This window comes from Suricata suricatta, chromosome 8 (assembly GCF_006229205.1).
Source record: "Suricata suricatta isolate VVHF042 chromosome 8, meerkat_22Aug2017_6uvM2_HiC, whole genome shotgun sequence".
Lineage (NCBI taxonomy): Eukaryota > Metazoa > Chordata > Mammalia > Carnivora > Herpestidae > Suricata > Suricata suricatta.
Window position 1 is genome coordinate 29,598,474 of NC_043707.1, and position 18,884 is coordinate 29,617,357.

The window sequence follows — 18,884 nt, forward strand, 5'->3', positions numbered from 1 at the left end:
CAGCCCGCCTCGCGGCAGGCCACACGCGCATCCGCGAAGTCCCAGTCGTCGTCGCACACGGTGCCCCAGCCCCCGGCGTACAGCACCTCCACACGGCCGCGGCACGGGCCCGGGCCGCCCACCAGCCGCAGCCGCCCGCCTGCGGGGCGCACAGGCCCGCGGCCATAGGGGCTGGGCTGGGGCCCCTCGATCGGGACAGAGCCCCAGCCCCACCCTGTCCCACCCCCACAGAACCCTGACTCTGTCACTTACTTTTCTTCCCCACGACCCAGGTAGCTGTGGTGAACTGTGCTGTCTCCCTGGAAGGCAGGGCACCAACTCCTGTAGCTGCAGAGACAGGGCTTCTAGAGCGTTTGAAGGGGACAAGGAGGCCTCCTGACCTACAGCGGGGCACAGGGATGCCTACGAGCCCCCCTCAGCTGTACCACACCTGCACCCCACACTCAGCCTCAATCCTAGTGTCGCTGTGTTGTCCGGTGTGGTCCTCAGGAAACTTGATTGGAATGAACCGAATCCTATTTCCAGGCATTATTCTAATTTGAATCCCAATGATAGCTCCAGACAGGATTCCAAATGTGCTTCTAGCCTTCATTCAACCTTTAGCTCAACCCTCTCACAAGGTCTCTCGATTTCCAACCTCAGCACCCACCCAAATTGTACCTCAGAGGTTTGAAGAAATCCCTATCTCCTCCCACCTTGTTGAACTTTTCAGAGCTCTGGATTTCATCCTTGCTCCATCTGCTCCGTGATTCTCTCACCCACCTCTTTACCATCTGGCCGAAAGTCCTGGTTGGCCAGCCAGGGCCCCCTGCCAGGAGATCCAGAACAGCCTTCTCTACTTCCCAGTCCTGCCTACCTTGCCTCTAGCATACCAGCCTGGAAGGCTGAGCTCCTTACCTTCTGGCTCTGTGTGCCAGGCCCAGTCCTCTCTTGTGGCCAAAGGTGGGAGTGCAGTGAGAGTTGGAGGTCCCAGGACTAGAACAGGAGAGAAAGGAGCAGGGTCAGAGGCCAAGGTTTTGGTTTCTAGTCAGCCTTGGGCTGTCAGGGGAGGATGGGAGGGTGTCCCCAGAGAACACAACAGATTTTACTTTGGGTGGGGGTGAGGATGGAGTGGGGCTGGGGTCCAAGGAGATCTGCCCTACTTGACAGCGTTTGTAATTTACTTTTGGTCCCCAGGTGTACACTTCACAATTTATAAAGGGTTTTGACAGACATGCTTTCATTTTTCTCCAGTGTCCAAGATGGAGAGACAGAGAAGGCCTTGCCCACCAGGGAGGTCCAGGCACAGTCCCGAGGGACTTACAGCACAAGACTCATCACATCTTACAGATAAAATAGGATTAGAAAGGGCAAGGGTGGTGCTGGAGACTGCAGCAAGGTTAGCTGTGGCTTTACCAGGACTTGCTATGTGACCATGGTAAGGCTCTACCTCACTGGGCCTCAGCTTTCCCATCTGGAAACCAGGGATAATGGTCCTTGGTTTGTTGTGAGGCACAGGCAATCAATTTATATCTTGTAGAGTGGAGTCCATCTATGAAGTGCCACTACTGGCCCTATTATTCCTATTTGCCCAGAAAAACTCTCAAAATGGGAGAGGAGCCAGTTGGGTGAACACACTGTTGTAATTATAGATTACAAATGATTACAGAGGGGTATGCTAGATAATTCTGGGGACATACCTGGGCTGCGATGAGAGGATTCTTGAGTAGCTCTGGGGTAATTCTAGAGTACTATTACTTTACTCTGAAGTATTCCATGAAGAGTACTTAGAAATTGCTAGAATATTCCGGGGACGTTCTTGGGGTACTACTAAAGCTGCAGTATTGGGGGCACAATACCATGACACCTACCACAAAGAGTATTGGGATTTTCAGAGGCACTTCTAGAGCAGTACTGAGATGTTAAAAGTAATTTTGGGGCCTTCCTGGAGAGCACTGGGGAGCATCAGGACAGCCACCAAGCCCCGCTCTGCCCCGCTCCGCCTCCGCTTACGTCAGAACGGAGCCCCGCCCAACCCCGTCCCCGAGCCCGCACCTGCGCAGAGCGCGCCGGCGTCCTCATGGTGGCCGCAGTTGTGCACACCCCAGCCCAGGCTTAGGCAGGCTGCCAGGCGGGGCTCGCTGCCTTCGCAGTGCACGTTGTCCAGCAGGATGTGCCCCGTGCCATAGCCGAAGAAGGCGTTGGTGGTGGCGGCCAGGGCCGCCCCACAGCCCAGCTGGCGGCAGACCACGACAGCATCCGGCAGCCCCCAGTCGTCGTCGCAGACAGTGCCCCACAGGCCACCGTGCAGGATCTCCACTCTGCCCTGACACGGGCCCGCGCCCCCGACTAGGCGCACGCTGCCCTCACCTGGTCGGGGGCGTGCAGGGAGCATCTCCCACAGGGCTGTTGTCTTCCCCCTCCAACAGTTGCACCTAACCCAATGCTTCCCCAATGCCCCAGGCCCTCCACGTACCCACAGTACAAGGGGCCCCAGACCTACAACCAAGGAGAAGCTGCTCACCCAATTACCCCAGGACACTTCCTCCTCACAGTCCCAGAGTGGGGGAGGTTTGTGGGGTCAGGACAGACTGGCTTTGACTGATGTTTTCTGCCTCAAACTAACCTTACTCACACTGGTCCACATTGTCCTGTTCTTTCACTAATATCACTTACAACTGCAGTGAAAGCAGCCTCACCTTCCCATGTGCACTGCCCAACAACTCTTCCTCTAGGAAGCCCTCCCTGATCTCTGATAGATGAGACCCTTTTCCTCTTCTAGACTTCCTTGGCTATTTAATTGGTCCCTCTTTTGAGGCACTTTTCATTTTCTTGTTCTACATCATTATCCAGATTTCTATACATATCTGACTCTCCCATTGGATTAAGTTCCGGTCCTCACCTCTCCAGCAACTTGTGCTATTTTTTTTAAGTTTATTTACTTTTAGAAAGAGAGAGAGGGAGAGAATATCCCAACAGGCTATGTACCAGGAGCATGTAGCCTGACAGGGCTTCAACTCACAGTGAGATCAAGACCTGAGCCAAAACCAAGAGTCGGACATGTAACCAATTGAGCCACCCAAGTCCCCTCTGCTGACTATTTTTTTAAGTTTATTTATTTAGTTTGAAAGAGAGAGAGGAGCAAAGAGAGAAGGAGAGAGAGAATCCCAAGTAGGCTCTGAACCATCAGCACAGAGCTTGACACTGGGCTCGAACCCACAAACTGTGAGATCATGACTTGAGCCAAAAATCAAGAGTCAGACACAACAAACAGAGCCACCCAGGCATCATATACTGACTACTTTTAATCATCCCTCAGGAATGACTCCTCTTTCCCTATCCAGACTGTGAGCAGCCTGGAGGCCTGCAAGGGGCAGGATGGGAAGGGAATGACCCAGCTCAGCCATTGCTCATCCTTCTCTTCCCACCATCTAGGGTAGGGATGGCAGACTTCTCTCAGGATCCTTCTCCTAAGACCCAGGTGGTTCCCCATGTTGCCCTTACTTACCTTTCCCATTCTGGAGAGTTGTAGGGGGCGCCCTACTGGTTAACACTTTCCTTGTTGGGGGCTCCGTGGGCAAGAATTCTGGGAAGGAAGCAGGGTGGAAGGGAGGAGGATACATGGATCTTTCTGTTCTTCATCCTCACACCGGATGTGTGAGCAGCAGGGCATGGACCCCTAAGGTACCTGCCATAGGGCCTCTGGCCACACACAGGGTCAAAGCCAGGAACCCTGGGGTATGAGAGGAGAAGGGGTCCCCTGAGTCCAGAAAGCAGTAGCTTCAGACAAGTTCCTTGCGTTCTTAGAGCAACATTACATTACTTGAGGACTTACTAGAAATGCAAATTCCAAGGCCCCACCCCAGACCTGCAGAATCAGAAACTCTGGGACGGGGCCACCATCTGTGTTTTAATGAGCACACGAGGCGATTTTCTTAAAAACTAGAACCAATACTCTCAAGGTCAAAGCCTCTCAGAGATTTCTGCTGCAGCTCTGCACCAAGTCTCTGGACCTCACTGCCAGGGTTGAGCCCAACTCTTTGATTTTTAAAATGGGGAGAAGGCTCTTCTGGAACCATCAAGGCGCTCCACAGAAGCAATAATGCTGGTTTTCTTTCAGCCAAGATCATACAATGAGGCAGAAGGGCCTCTGGGACCCAGACAACGAGGCTGGTTCCCCAGCCCTCTGCAATGTCACCTCGGGCTTGTTCTTCTATGCTCCAGTCCCTTCATTTGTCCAGCCTACAACCCTGCGGCTCACCCTCCTGGGTCACAGGTCTCTGCTTACCATCGCACAGGACAGCCACGTCTTCGTAGTGGAAGCAGTTGTGGACGCCCCAGCCTCGGCTGCCGCACTGGCTCAGCGCAGCTTCCTGCCCGCCACACTCCACGTTGTCCAACAGGATGGGGCCTCGGCCTTGGCCGAAGGCGAGGGGCCGCGGCACGGGTAGTGCCAGGCCGCAGCCCAGCTGTCGACACACCACGTTGGCATCCACCACATCCCAGTCATCGTCACAGACGCTGCCCCAGGAGCCGCCGTGCAAGACCTCCAGGCGCCCCCGGCAGCGGCTTGGGCCCCCCACCAGCCTCAGCTCTGTGGAGAGGGTTGGGCTGGCACCAGGGGGACTGCTGGGCCTGATGTGCAGGATGCCCACCTTGCTGAGAAGCCATGGGAGCCTTACGGTCAGTCCCTTCTGAGCCGTATTTCTCCCTCTGTGCAAAATGGGAAGACTAGCGCAATCTCTTTGGGGGCATCTAGAGTTAGGGAGGGCTGCTTAGTTGTCAATCCCTGGGGCCTTCTGTCTGAGGATCTGAGTACCTGGGGGGCAGGGCAGGGTGTGGGCAGGAGAGGCAGGGGTACCTACCTGGAAAGGGCAGTGGGGTGGGCTGTAGGGTGCTGGCTGAAACAGAATGAGGAAGAGCATTGGCGCATCTGCCCCCTCCCTTGGCTGTGTGGTCCTGGGAACACAACTTCCCCTCCCCCCATGATCCCTACCATCAACCCCTCCTCTTCACTTTTCCCTGCCTTCTCCACGCTTCTCTTCTCTCTCCCCACCTGACACAGGGGTCTGTCTGCTTCTCCCCCTCCACTATGAAGTGCCTCAAAGATTCCCCATTTCCTGCAGGAGTCCCAGATCCTAAGCTTTCTCTACAAAGCCTTTTAACCATCTTCCGCTCACTTTTTTTTTATTTTTTGAAAGATTTTATTTTTAAGCAACCTTTTTTTTTTTTCCACCCAGCGTGGGGCTGAAACTCACAACCCCAAGATCAAGAGTCACACGCTCCACCCACTGAGCCAGACAGGAGCCCTGCCTTCCTTTACTTCTTAATCTGCCATCAGTCTTGTCTGGGTCTCGTTTGCTTGAACAGTTCTGCTCATTAGAGCCTGCAAATCCTTCTAGATACAGCTTGGAGTCCCTGTACCTGGAGAGCCTTCCTGGAGCCCTCAGCTAGAAGTGCTCTCTGTTTCCTTCGAGTCTCTGGACACCATTTCCAAGCCTTCTTGGGCCCTCTGCCTGGTGATGTGGCCCTGCCTGTCTATGTGTTTCTGGGGTCCCCTGCCCAGAGCCTATTACCCAGCAGACGGTCAGTAGGTCTGTCTTAAGTGTGCCAGTTGGCTTTGGGATTTATTAGGATATCTCCCAAAAGATTTACCTATACAAGTCCTTCTGCTTCAGGCCTCATTATGTGTAAGCCAGGCACTGTGCCCGTTGGTTTATGTGGCCTGGCTCCCTTAACCAATAGGACAACATGTAAGGTAGGTAGGATTTCATGCATGGGGACACTTCAGGTTTAGTGAGGTTAAGCAACTTGCTCAAGGCAACACAGCAAACATAGACCCGAGATTTCAACCCAAATAGCCACACTCTTCTTCACCACATAATTCTGGGCAAAGGGCCTGGGGTGGGGCGAGGCAGTAGGAAACAGGGAAACTGTTAGCATGGGAAATTGACGAGCCCATAAAAGCCCCTCACATGTGCACAGGTATTACAGTTCTCAGGCACCTTCATGTGCATTACCTCACAGAATGCTCACAACAATGCTCTAAGGTGTGTACTAGTGTGCCCATTTTACAGATGAAGAAACTGAGACTCAGTTTCTTCTTTCTCAAGTTAGGATGGTCCGTTGGTCATTTGGTTCCACCAGCTACCTTTCCAACAGCCATTAGTGAACCCACTCCTTTCCCTCCTTCCCCATTTCCTGGGTCCCCTAACTGCCCCAGCCCCTGTTAACACTAAGCCCTCACCTCCAGCACTGAGCCCTTCACTTCCCCAACTCAGACCCCTAGCTTTCGTCAACAAAATGAACAAATGTCAGAACTGAAAAGAACTTCGGAAAGCATGTCATTTATAAACCATAATTTTACAGCAGGGAAAACCTGAGAGCCAGGAAAGGGAAGGGTCAGGGGTTGGGGGAGGGTACTCACCCAGCGGCAAAAGGAGGAGGAAGGACAGGGCTGGGGGGAGGCGTGAAGTGCTCCAGTCTCCCAGGGCCCGTCCCCTGCTCTTCTCTGCTGGCTGGGGATCAATTTGCATCTCAGCTTCCTCTAGCATCCAGCCAGTGGATAGTTTTTCAGATGGTCCCATCAAGGGGCAGCGGAGAAATCACAGCTGGAACATCTGGAATTAAAGATCCCAAGTCACTTCCTCCAGCTGGAAGGGGCTCAGTGACATTTCCATGTGGATTTGGCATTCTGAGTGGAGGCGGCAGCAGGGGCAGCAGCTGGGACATCTGAGAAGGATGGAGCACAGGACTCTAATGAGGAGTCAGATCCGGCTGGAGCAGAGGGTGTGCGAGAGCAAGTGGCAGGAGACAGAGTTGGTTGGCTGCCTGCTCCCAAACCAAGACGGGTCTGGAGTCTGTGCTGAGGGCTCAGAGGTAATCCTCCAGGGCAACACAGCCTAAAGCCTGATTCTGTTGCCACTGCTGGTAATCCACATAATTTTAGCGGGAGATAAAAGGATGTCTACTATTTTCTTTTCTTTCTTTCTCTATTGAGGTGGGGGGAGGGGTAGACAGGGAGAGAGAATTCCCAGCAGGATCTGCACTGTCAGCGTGGAGGTTGGAACAGGGCTTGAACTCCCGAACCTTGAGACCATGATCTGAGCCAAGATCATGTTCTGAGCCAATCATGACCTGAGCCGAAATCAAGAGTCAGATGCCTAACCGACTGAGCTACCAGGCCCCCTTAGTTTCATTTTTTTTTTTACAGTGCTATCTATTTATGGCAAAGGATTTTGGTTTTCCATTTATTTGGAGCAATATAAAGCTTATTTATTTTTTAAATGCTTTATTTATTATTTTTGAGAGAGAGAGAGAGAGAGAGACAGAATGTGAGTTGGGAAAGGGCAGAGAGAGAGGGAGACACAGCACCTAAAGCATGCTCCAGGCTCCAAGCTGCTAGCACAGACCCCAATGCGGGGCTTGAACTCACAAACTGTGAGCTGAAGTCAGACGCTTAACCGACTGAGCCACCCAGGCACCCCTATAAAGTTTATTTTAAAGCTAATTTAAATCAAGGGCTCCTGGGTGGCTCAGTTGGTTAAATGTCCAACTCTTGATTTTGTCTCAGGTCATGATCTCATGGTGCAGGAGATTCTCTGTCTCCCTCTCTCTCTGCCCCTTTCCTGCTCCTGTGCTCACTCTCTGTCTCTGTAAAAAAATTTTTTTAATGTTTATTTATTTTTGAGAGGGAGACAGATTGTGAAGGGGGGAGGGGCAGAGAGCAAGACACAGAATCTGAAGCAGGCTCTGACAGCTCAGAGCCTGATGCAGGACTCGAACCCACCATAAGATCATGACCCAAGCTGAAGTTGGACACTTGACTGACTGACTGAACCAGCCACCCACGCACCCCAATAAACATTTTTTAAAAACATTAATATAAATCAGAATAAATGAGGGTTCCTGAGCCTTGGTGGCTCATTTGTTAAACATCTGATTTTGGTTCAGGTGATTTCATGGTTTGTGTGAGTTCAAGCCCTGAGTGGGTGAGCTCATGGCCTGCTTTGGGTGAACATGAGCCCCGCTTTGGGTGAGCCCCACTTTTCTCTCTCTCTCCCTCCCTCCCTCTCTCTGCCCTTCCTGGGATTCTCTCTCTTTCTCTGCCTCTCACTCACTTGTACCCCACCCTGCTCTCTCTCTGAATAAACAAACAAACAAATAAATAAATCAGAAGAAATGAATCAATTTAAGGGAAAATAAACAATCAAGGAAGTATGGTTTCCATGACTCTCAAATATGGCAAAATAGTGAAGGGCTGGGAAAGTAGGTACTATTTGAGAGGCTCTGTCCTTTTGGGGTGGGAAGGCCTTGAAGATTATTTTTAAATTCTGTATTGAGGGGTGCCTGGATGGCTCCATCAGGTTAGCACCTGGCTTTGGTTTCGGCTCAGGTCATGATTTTGTCATTATCTCAAGGTTTGTGAGTTTGAGCCCCGCATCAGATTCTCCTTAGGATTCTATCTCTCCCTCTCTCTCTACTCTTCCCCTGCTCTCTCTCTCTGACTCTCTCCCCCTCAAAATAAATAAATAAACCTAAAAAAAAACGTTTTTGGATTGAGTAGGGGTGCACAGCTGACTCAGTTGGAAGAGCATGTGACTTTTTATTTTTAATTTTTTAATGTTTATTTATTTTTGAGAGAGACAGAGACAGTGTGTGAGCAGGGGCAGGGGAAGGGCAGAGAGAGAGGGAGTCACAGAATCCAAAGCAGGCTCCAGGCTCCACTCTGTCAGTACAGAGCCCAAGGCGGGGCTTGAGCTCACAAACCTGAGTCGAAGTTGGACGTTCAACTGACTGAGCCACCCTGGTGCCCGGAGAGCACCTGACATTTCATCTCAGCGTTGTGAGTTTGAGCCCACGCTGGGTGGAGAGATTACTTAAAAATAAACAAATTTTGGAATGAGGTATACAAGCCCCAGCATGTGTAAATCTTACGTGTATACCTCAGCGAACATTTGCACCTTGTAAGCTGTGTCCCAGTAAGACCCATGTCCTCTTTCTTGGCAGACGTCAGCACGAGGCTGGTACAGCTCGTGGACAGTGAGGCGATGGCTGGAGGGAGCCGGGGGCTGGTTTAGAGGATGGGTCTGCTTGGGCTGTACTGAGAGGGGGCTGCTTCCAGGCAGGAGACACCCACCATCTCCCCCTGGCTTGGCCTCCGTCCGGGTATACAAACCGTCTGGTTGGGGAGAGACTGAAAACCTATCTGGATGTGGACGCAGGGTTTTCAATACTCCATTCATGGGGCCCAGAACAGCCCCCAGTGGAATAATCAGCTTTTGTATTCCCTCTGCCTGACCTAGGACAGCTGGGAGATGGGGGTTGAGGACGCTAAGGAGGGGCGGCCAGGGCCCAGTCTTTGCTGAGCGCCTCCATAGTGATCTGGGCCTGCCCCTGCCTAACCCCCTGGGGCCCTTGGTGGAAATGAGACTTAACTGTTCCCTGTGCTCCGGGAACTGTGACTCTCTGAAGCTCTCACACTCCCTCCCCACCCTTTTTTCCTGCATCTTTTGCCTTTATGCTGTTGGGCAGGCAGCATAACACAGTGGTCAGAAGCATCAGCTTCACCACCTCCTAGCTGTGTGACCTCACTTCACTAAGCCTCACTATTCTAATCTGTAAAATGGGGTTAGTAGTATACCTAGCTCTGACGATTGTGGCTAGGTTAAAGGAGCTAAAGTTTTTTTTTTCCTCTAAATGTTTACTTATTTTTGAGAGAAAGAGAAAGAGCACAAGGAGGAATTGGGGAGGTGGGGAGGGAATACAGGGGATCTGAAGCAGGCTCTGTGCTGACTGCAGAGTGCCCAATGCAGGGCTCAAACTCACAAATCATGAGATCATGACCTGACCAAAGTTGGATGCTTAACCTACTGAGCCACCCAGGTACCCCTAAACAGCTAAAGTTTATAGAAGGTTTAGCCCAGTGCCTGACCCACCATACATGTGGGAGCCATTGCTATTGTTACTACTATCTGCGATCCTTTTTTGGGCAGGGGCGAGATCGTGTTCAACGGCAGCATCTCTCAACAGGGTGGACACGCAGGAAATGTTTGTCGAATGACTGAATGACGTTTAGGGCTGCAGAATCATAGAATGAAATAGTCAGAAGGGGCCCGGGAGATCATCAAAGGCAATTCCACATCTGACCAGTAGAACACTTGTCATTCTCTCTCCCTCTCTCTCTCTCTGTCTCTCTGTCTCTCTGTCTCTCTTTTACACACACACACACACACACACACACACACACACACACACAAGCAAAAATTAAGTATTCATACCTGGGGGGATGTTATGGGCTCTTTCTGTCCCTTCTTCCACAGTCAGTCCAAGGTAAAATCTCAAATAACTTTTTCTGCCCCCAGTAGTTTAGGAGGGGGAAGAATCCCCCAAATGCAAATCAGCACAGGCCTTTCTTCTTTTCTTTCCAAAGCTGGAAGATGAGCCAAGGCAAAGTCCCCGTCCATGGAGCTCATTAATGGCCCCAGCCTGTCCCCACCCGACCTCAGGGGCAGAGGGAGGCAAAGGGAGAGTGGAGGTGACCTGCACAGTCTGGAGCAGCCCCAGAGAAGGGGCACCCAGGCAGAGGAGGAGCTCTGGGCTGGGGGCGGGGGCCAGGGGGCAGGCGTGAATTCCCAGGGCCAGGCAGCCCCTCCTTCCCCCCTCCCCTACCAGGGCTCAGGTTTCAGAAAGGCAGCACTGCCAAGCATCCCTGAGCTCCTGCAACAGCCCTGCTCCAAGTGTTAGCCCTGGGGGGGGGGTCCCCTTGATTAAGCCCTGACCCTGTCCCACTGGGAGTGTGGAAACATGGTCACAGGAGTCAGAGTGTATGTGGTGGGCTTCCTGTACAGGCAGGACCCCTGATCTTGCTGCTGATTGTGCCTTACTGTTACTCCTCTTGAGTTACCTTTGGGGCTTTGGGGCTTTTGTAATTCTAGGTAACAAGAAGTGGCGTGTGACATACTCTATAGTTTGCAGCTTCCATAAAATGCTGTGCTCAAATTCTGCACCTTCTCTCTGGAACCACAAACTCTCAAAGTGGAAGCGCTTCGCCCCTCCCCCCTCCCCAGGGCAGTTTGTCCACATTGGCCCAGGGCCACTTTAAAAATATATACAGATTCCTTGGAGGCATCTGGGTGGCTCAGTCAGGTAAGCATCCAATGTCCAGTGTCTGTTCAGATCATGGTTTTGCCATTCATGAATTCTAGCCCAACATCAGGCTCGCTGCTGTCAGTACAGAGCCCGCTTCGGAACTTCCGGCTCCCCGACTTGCGCTATCTCAAAACTAAATATGCATAAAAATCTATGTATATGTATATGTATACATACAGATTCCTGACCCCCCACTTCTGCCCCTAGAGATTCGAGGGTAGGGCCCCCCAAAAGTGTATTTTTGAAAAGTTCCTGAGGATCAAACAAGTTTGGGGATTTAGGGGTGTAGACCAAGCTGTTTATCCTGCAGGTTGGGAAGATGAGGCCAAGAGAGGAAAAGGGAGACACAGCCCTGGAGCCTCACAGGACTTCATTTCCTGGCTCCTGGGCCTGATCCTGCTTCCTATTTCTCAGAGAGAGCAAACTCTCTGAAGGGAGTTCTGCCGGCACCCTGCTCCCAAACCTTGTGGGTCTGTGCCCACCCCTCCTTTCCTCCAGCTCCTTCCTACTCTGGCCTGAGGAGATGCTCCCCCGCAGTCCAGACCCCATGTCTGTCTGCTTCGTCAAGGACCTCCCTCTCTCCATCTGTGCATCTTCTCTCCCCCATGTTCAGCTGTTCTTTCCCAACTGGATTCTTCACATTGAGCTTTTTATTTTTTTTAAAAAAATTTAAATCCAAGTTAGTTAACCTATAGTATAATAACAATTTCAGGAGTAGATTCATCATTTTCATATAACACCCAGTGCTCGTCCCAACAAGTGGCCCCTTTAGTGCCCATCACCCATCTAGTCCATCCCCCCACCCAACACCCCTCTTGCAACTCTCAATTTGTTCTCTGTATTGAGGAGCCTCTTCAGGTTTTCCTCTCTCTCTGTTTTTATCTTGTTTTTCCATCCTTTCCCCTTTGTTCATCTGTATTGTTTCTTAAATTCCACATCTGAGTGAAATCATATGTTTGTCTTTCTCTGACTCATTTCATTTAGCATAATACACTCTAGTTCCATCCACATTATTGCAAATGGCAAGATTTCATTCTTTTTAATTACCGAGTATATGTATATAAATAATGGAATGCCAATATCTTCTTTATCCATGTGTCCATCGATGAACATTGGACTCTTTCCATTATTTGACCATTGTTGAGAATGCTGCTATAAACATTGGGATGCATGTACCCCTTCAAATCTGCATTTTTGCATCCTTGGAGAAATATGTAGTAGTGCAATTGCTGGGGTATAGGGTAGTCCTATATTTAATTTTTGAGAAACCTGTACCTGCCATTTGCATTCCTGCCAGCAGTGCAAAAGGGTTGCCCTTACTCTGCATCCTTGCTAACATCTTTTGTTTCCTGAGTTGTTAATTTCAGCCATTTTGACAGGTGTGAGGTGGTATCTCAGTGTGGTTTAGATTTGCATTTCCCTGGTAATGAGTGATGTGAACAACTTTTCATGTGTCTGTTGCCATCTGAATGTCTTCTTTGGAAAAGTGTCTATTCATGTCTATTGCCCATTTCTTCACTGGATTTTTTTTTTCTTTTTGGGTTCACATTTGGCTTCTAAGCATCCCCTGGTCTCTGTCATTACAAGCAAGCCACAGAGAACCCTTTCTACCTGTGGCTGGTGGGTCCTCGGGGTAGAAATGGCCTGGTGCTAGTTTCCCCACCGTCCTCTGTCTGGCTGGGGGATACCGGGGAAGTAAGGCCTTGGCTCAGACACTCAGGCCTTGGAAGGCTCTGCGAATGGAGGCTGCCAGCTGCCTGTGTTCTTCACAGCTCACCAGCAAGTTCTTTCTCCCAGGGAAAGCCAAGCAGGTGAACATCTGTTTGCATGCTGCTGCTAGACTCCCCTGGCCCTTCCTCCAGCTCAAGCCTCATCCCTCACAGCCAGACTTCACACCTACACCCCCATGTCTGCCTCCTGACCTCTCTCACTGCTCAGCTTGCTCCAGCCTGTCTTTGGTCCTTACCACTCCACTGTAGCAACTCTTCCTAAGATCACGAGGGACCTCTGTGTCATGAGATTCAAGAGACAATTTTCATCCATCATTTTAGTTAGAAGATGAGCTCTGATTTGATAACAGAGAGAACCTGTATTTGTCAGTGTTTGCTGTGACAATGTGCATAGTAAAACAAGCCCCAAATCGCAATGGCTTACAGCAACAATTACTTTTCTCCAGAGGTTCTGCAAGTTGGCCAGGACAGTTCCCTTTTCGGGGTGTCGGTCAAGTTCAGGACTGCCCTCTGCCTCATTCCAGGACCAGGGCTATAGGAGCAATGCACGTCCTGTAGAGCAAGGCAGAAGGCCCCAAACCTAGTGACCCATGCAAGCACGATTAAAGCCTCTGCTTAGGCACGCCTCGCATCCCACGCACTCACGTTTTATTGTCTAAAGCAGGTCCTATGACCAAGCCTCTTGTCCATCAGTGGGGCAGGGGAAGTATACCCCTCCATGAAGGGGAGGGGGGAGAGAGTGAGCATTTGTCAAGCAGTCATACAACCTGTCAGAAAATAACAGGTTTAACCAATACCCAGCTGTAATTTTCTCTCTCACAAATACTGGTACAAGATCTAGAACTGGTATGACAGCTCATGATAGTTAGGGATCCAGATTCCTTCTTCCTTCTTGCTCCACCATCCTCCATACAGGACTTCCTTCTCATGGCCCATGAGGGCTCCTGCCATCACACCTTTAATTTGGCAGATACATAGTCACCTGCACATCAAAATGCCATAGACCGTGAGGCTTAAACAACAGAAATTTATTCTCTCACAGTTCTGGAGAGTCTGGAAGTCCAAGATCAAGGTTCTGACAGGGTCACTCCCTGGTGAGGATCCTCCTCCTGGCTTGCCGATGGCTGCCTTCTCTCTGTGTCCCCACATGGGTGGTGGGGAGCACTCTCCGGTGTCTCTTCTTTTTAATCTTTATTTTGTTTTGAGAGCGAGAGTGAGTGAGAGCACAAGCAGGGGAGGAACAGAGAGAGGGGGAGTCCCAGAACCTGAAGCAGGCTCCAGGCTCTGAGCTGTTAGCACAGACCCCGATGTGGGGCTTGAACTCACGTACTGCGAGATCATGACCTTAGCTGAAGTCAGACACTTAACCAACTGAGCCACCCAGGCGCCTCTGGTGTCTCTTCTTATAAGGACACTAATCCTATGGGATGAGGGCCCTACCCTTATGACGTAAATTAACTTAAATTACCCACAAAGGCCCTAGTTCCATAAATAGCCACATTTGGGGTCAGGAATTCAGCATGAATTTTGGAGGGATACCTTAAGTCCATAACAGGTAACAAAAAGGGAAAGAAAGGAGAAATGGAGGGCTTTTTCATGCTCCTTCCTTAAAAGCTATGACCATGAGCCTTCGCCTATCTCATGGGCCGCACTTCTGACCATAGCCCAGCTAAGAATTCCATTACTACGTAAGAAGGGAAATCAGATACCGAGGAACAAGTACAGTTTCTGCCACTGTCCTCTCATTACGTGGAAGGTGGCTCCGCTCACCACTATACTGCCCATACACATTGTCCTTGGATTGTTTGATATGCCAGCAGCATTTGATATTCTACCAGTTAACCATGTGTTTGTTGGCAAGTAACAGAAAACACAAATCAAACACAAATCCTTCCTTCCTTCCTTCCTTTAAATATTTATTTATTTTTGAAAGAGAGAGAGAGGGAATGAGAGAGAGAATCCCAAGCAGGGTCCATGCTGTCAGCACAGAGCCCTATGTGGGGCTGGATCCCACAGATTGTGAGATCATGACCTGAGCTGAAATCAAGAGTCAGATACTTAACCAACTGAGCCACCCAGGTGCCCCAGACACTTTTTTTAAGGTAATTTTTAATACCCTATAATAAAAAGCCAAAACATGGTACAAAATATCTGTTTTCCTTAGCTGTAATCAAGGTCAGATATTTGCTCAAGCGGGCTGTCCATTTTATATATCATTAGACATTTAATAATGAAATAGGGGGGAAGAGTACCTGGCTAGCTCAGTCAATGGAGCACATGACTCTTTTCTCAGGGTTGTGAGTTCAAGGCCCAGGTTGGGTATAGAGATTACTTTTATTTATTTATTTATTTATTTATTTATTTATTTATTTATTTATTTATTTATAGGATCGAACCATTTTATTCAAAGGCTTCGGGGAAAAGGTCGAAGGGTAGAAGAAGGTGATCCTTCGTCCTTGGCCTGGCAGGAATCTTCCCAACCTCACAGTTGCCGAAAGCTAGAGATTCCTTTTTAAAAATCTTTAATAGGGACACCTGGGTGGCTCAGTTGGTTAAGCATCCGACTTCAGCTCGGGTCATGATCTCACTGTTTGTAGGATCTGTGCTGACAGCTCAGAGTCTGTGTCTCCCTCTCTCTCTGCCCCTTCCCCACTTGTGCTCTGTGTTTCTTAAAAGTAAATAAACATTAAAAAAAATCTTTAATAATGAAATAGTGAAAAGTTTCCCTCCCCAAATTTCCCCTTCACTTCACCCCTGGCACAAAAAATGTGCCAAAATCCAACCCGTCAGGGTCTCTTGAGTCTGACTGAAGTCTGGCTGCACAATTAAGCAGTATAATCAGCAGCATGTGGATATGTGTGTCTGGTACATTCCAGCTGCCCCACAATCTATGCCTGTTCTTATTCTCTATTACATATCAACTATTTTATCTTTCCAGGGTGACAGGCAGAGAGGAGAGTCCTATATTTTTTAAGCAATTTTATTTTTTTAAGGAATCTCCACAGCTTACGTGGGGCCTGAACCCACAACCCCGAGATCAGGATTCACACAGCCCACTTACTGAGCCAGTGAGGGGCCCCAGCAAAGTCCTATTTTAAAAATTTTTTTAAATGTTTTATTTTTTTTGTTACAGAGAGAGACAGAGCATGAGAGGCAGAGGGGCAGAGAGAGAAGGAGACACAGAACCGAAAGCAGGCTCCAGGCTCTGAGCTGTCAGCACAGAGCCTGATGCAGGACTCGAACCCATGAACGTAAGATCTGACCTGAGCTGAAGTCAGAGGCTTAACCGACTAAGCCACCCAGGCGCCCCTTAAAGTCCTATTTTTTAAGCACCTACTGAATGTGGACTATCAAGTAGTTGGGGAGATGGGGACCTAGACCCTAACACTCATTCGTATTGGAGTTATTTCTGAGTGTGTCTACCCCACATAACACTGGGTGTTATTCATATATAAAACAGATGTATAAGGACATAAAAAATAGGATTAGCATCAGCTCTATCAAGTTGTGACTATTTAGCTTTATTAAGGTTTTAATATTTGCTTCACATATATATTTTTTATTTAAAATGTTAATAATTTTGAGAGAGCGCAAGAGAGAGCAAGAGTGAGAGCATGAGCAGGGCAGGGGCCAGAGAGAGAGAGAGAATCCCAAGCGGGCTTCGTGCTCAATGCAGAGCCTGATGAGGGGCACAATCTCATGAACTGTGAGATCATGACCTGATCTGAAATCAAGAGTCAGATGCCCAATTGATTGAGCCACCAAGGCCCCGCTACTTCAGATATTTTTAAAAGATATAAGCCGCTATATAAGGATCGCCCCTTCAGAGAGCTGCGAGATTAGGTGAGTAACTAGTTGTTACTTAACCTTCTAGTTTCTGTATAAGTCTAATTACGTGAAACAGAAGTGGGGGTTTTGATTTTTTACTTTGCTTTTCTGTTTGGAGTGTCATTGTAACTACTGTAGTGTAAATGATGGAAAATAATTGCATATGTTAAAAAAATAAATTGTGTTACATTAAAAAACAAACAAATAAACAAACAAAAAAAAGAAAAAAAAACTGGGTGCTATTAACTCTAAAGTATCAGAGAGACAGTAAGGTATAGACAGAAGAAGAGGAACTGGAGTCCAGTAGATCTGGTATCGAATCTTGATTTGGCCTTGACTGGCCGTGTGACCTTGGGCATGACTTCTCTGATTGTTGCTCATCTGCAAAATGGGGCCAATGATAGGGTATTTAGTCTAGTCCCGGCGTATGGTGGTGAGACAGTGATAAATGATGGATTATTGTAGCTCTTTTTATCACTTATTAAAATGTACTAAAATGTCACTTCCCTTTATTGGTCTGTGCTTTTTTCTGGGGGTGGGAGAGGATAGTGGGGGTCAGATTAATGAATACCCTCCATCTCACTCTGTCCTTAGGGGTTATAGTTCCTTCCACAGATTTTAAAGTTTGTTCTTACACATTCAGGTCCTTAATTGATCTAGAATTCCTTTTTATGTATGAAATCACAATCCAGTTTTTCTCCATATGGATGATTGTCACAGCTCCTTTTATTAAGTTGTCCATCTGTCCCCTCTGTCATGTGTCATATTTCACATATGCAGGTGGCTGTTTCTGGGCTCACTCATCTATTCCACCACTGTTGTTTTTCTGTCCTAACAGCACCCCATTTAAATTGCCATGGCTCTAGAATATATCTTCATAGCTGCGAAAGTGGGTCTTTGGTATTGTTATTTTCTTCAAAGGCCTCGATCTCTTTGGTCCTAAGCCCTTCCATATAAATTTTAGAATCAGTTTGTCAAGTTCCATACACACACACACACACACACACACACACACACACAACCTGTTGGGATTTCGATAGAGACTATAAATTAACTTTGGGAGATTTGATATCTTTATGATATTGTATTTCCCATTCACAAATATGGAATAGTTCTCTGTGTATTTTGGTATTCTTTGATGACTTTCAATAAAGTTCCATAAAATTATTCCTCAAAGGTCTTGCAAAACGGGGCACCTGGATGGCTCAGTTGGTTAAGCATCTGACTCTTCATTTCAGCTCAGGTTTGTGAGTTTAAGCTCCGCATTGGGCTCTCTGCTGACAGTGCAGAGCCTGCTTGGGATTCTCTCTCTCTCCCTCTCTCTCTGCCCCTCCCCTACTTGTGCGGGCATGCATGCACCCTCTCTCTCTCTCAAAATAAGTTTTTAAAAATTAAAAAAAGGGGGGGACCTGGGTGGCTCAGTCGGTTAAGCTATCAACTTCGGCTCAGGTCATGATCTCATGGTTTGCAGGTTCAAGCCCCGTGTTGGGCTCTGTCCTGACAGCTCAGAGCCTGGAACCTGCTTCGGATTCTGTGTCTCCCTCTCCCTGCCCCTCCCCTGCTCATGGTCTGTCTCTTAGAAATAAGCATTAAAAATAAAAAAAAAGATCTTGTGCATTTTTTTGTTGGTATGTTTTATGCCTAATAACCTCATATTTTATTTCAGCAATTGCTTTTGGGAGCTAGTTAAAAGCCTTCTTCTGAAATTGGATCCCATTGATTTCTCTTTCTCTCGAATCTGACCTAGAGAGGGTTTATTTTTTATTTTTCATTTTGAAATCCTGTTTCCACATTATCCTGATTAGCAAATATGAACATTTTGCTGCGTACACCTTCTCTGTATACCTTTATATTTGTGTATTTGTACACAGACATGTATACACATATACATATACATACTTCCCCCCAAAACCGGGCATCATCCCCTCACATCAGAAGGCACCCAATGTCAGTTTATCCCACTAATGGGATAATTTTTATGCCACTAATGGTTAGTTAATGTTGACAATGTGGCTAAAGTGGTGTCTGCCATATTTATTCACTGTGAAGTAACCACTTAATCCTTTGTAATTAATACAGAATCTTAAGGGAGAAACTATGAGACTGTGAAGAGCTTCCATCCACCATTTGTGTGTGTGTGTGTTGTTTTTATTGTGTCAAAATAGAATTTACCATTTCGGTAGAGCATACAACTCT

At 48.4% G+C, this 18,884-nt stretch overlaps 1 protein-coding gene across 1 annotated transcript in view; it reads right to left on the reverse strand.

The window, feature by feature from the left end:
• Positions 1–18,884, reverse strand: part of SSC4D (scavenger receptor cysteine rich family member with 4 domains) — a 41,145-nt gene that overhangs the window by 2,291 nt on the left and 19,970 nt on the right. The window contains exons 4-11 of the mRNA XM_029949926.1: positions 6,407–6,599; positions 4,845–4,880; positions 4,268–4,573; positions 3,488–3,565; positions 2,035–2,349; positions 898–975; positions 253–327; positions 87–139 (exon numbers count right to left, since the gene is read on the reverse strand). Coding sequence (XP_029805786.1) covers positions 87–139; positions 253–327; positions 898–975; positions 2,035–2,349; positions 3,488–3,565; positions 4,268–4,573; positions 4,845–4,880; positions 6,407–6,566 — 1,101 coding nt within the window. The 5' untranslated portion in view covers positions 6,567–6,599. The remainder of the gene's footprint in view (positions 1–86; positions 140–252; positions 328–897; positions 976–2,034; positions 2,350–3,487; positions 3,566–4,267; positions 4,574–4,844; positions 4,881–6,406; positions 6,600–18,884) is intronic.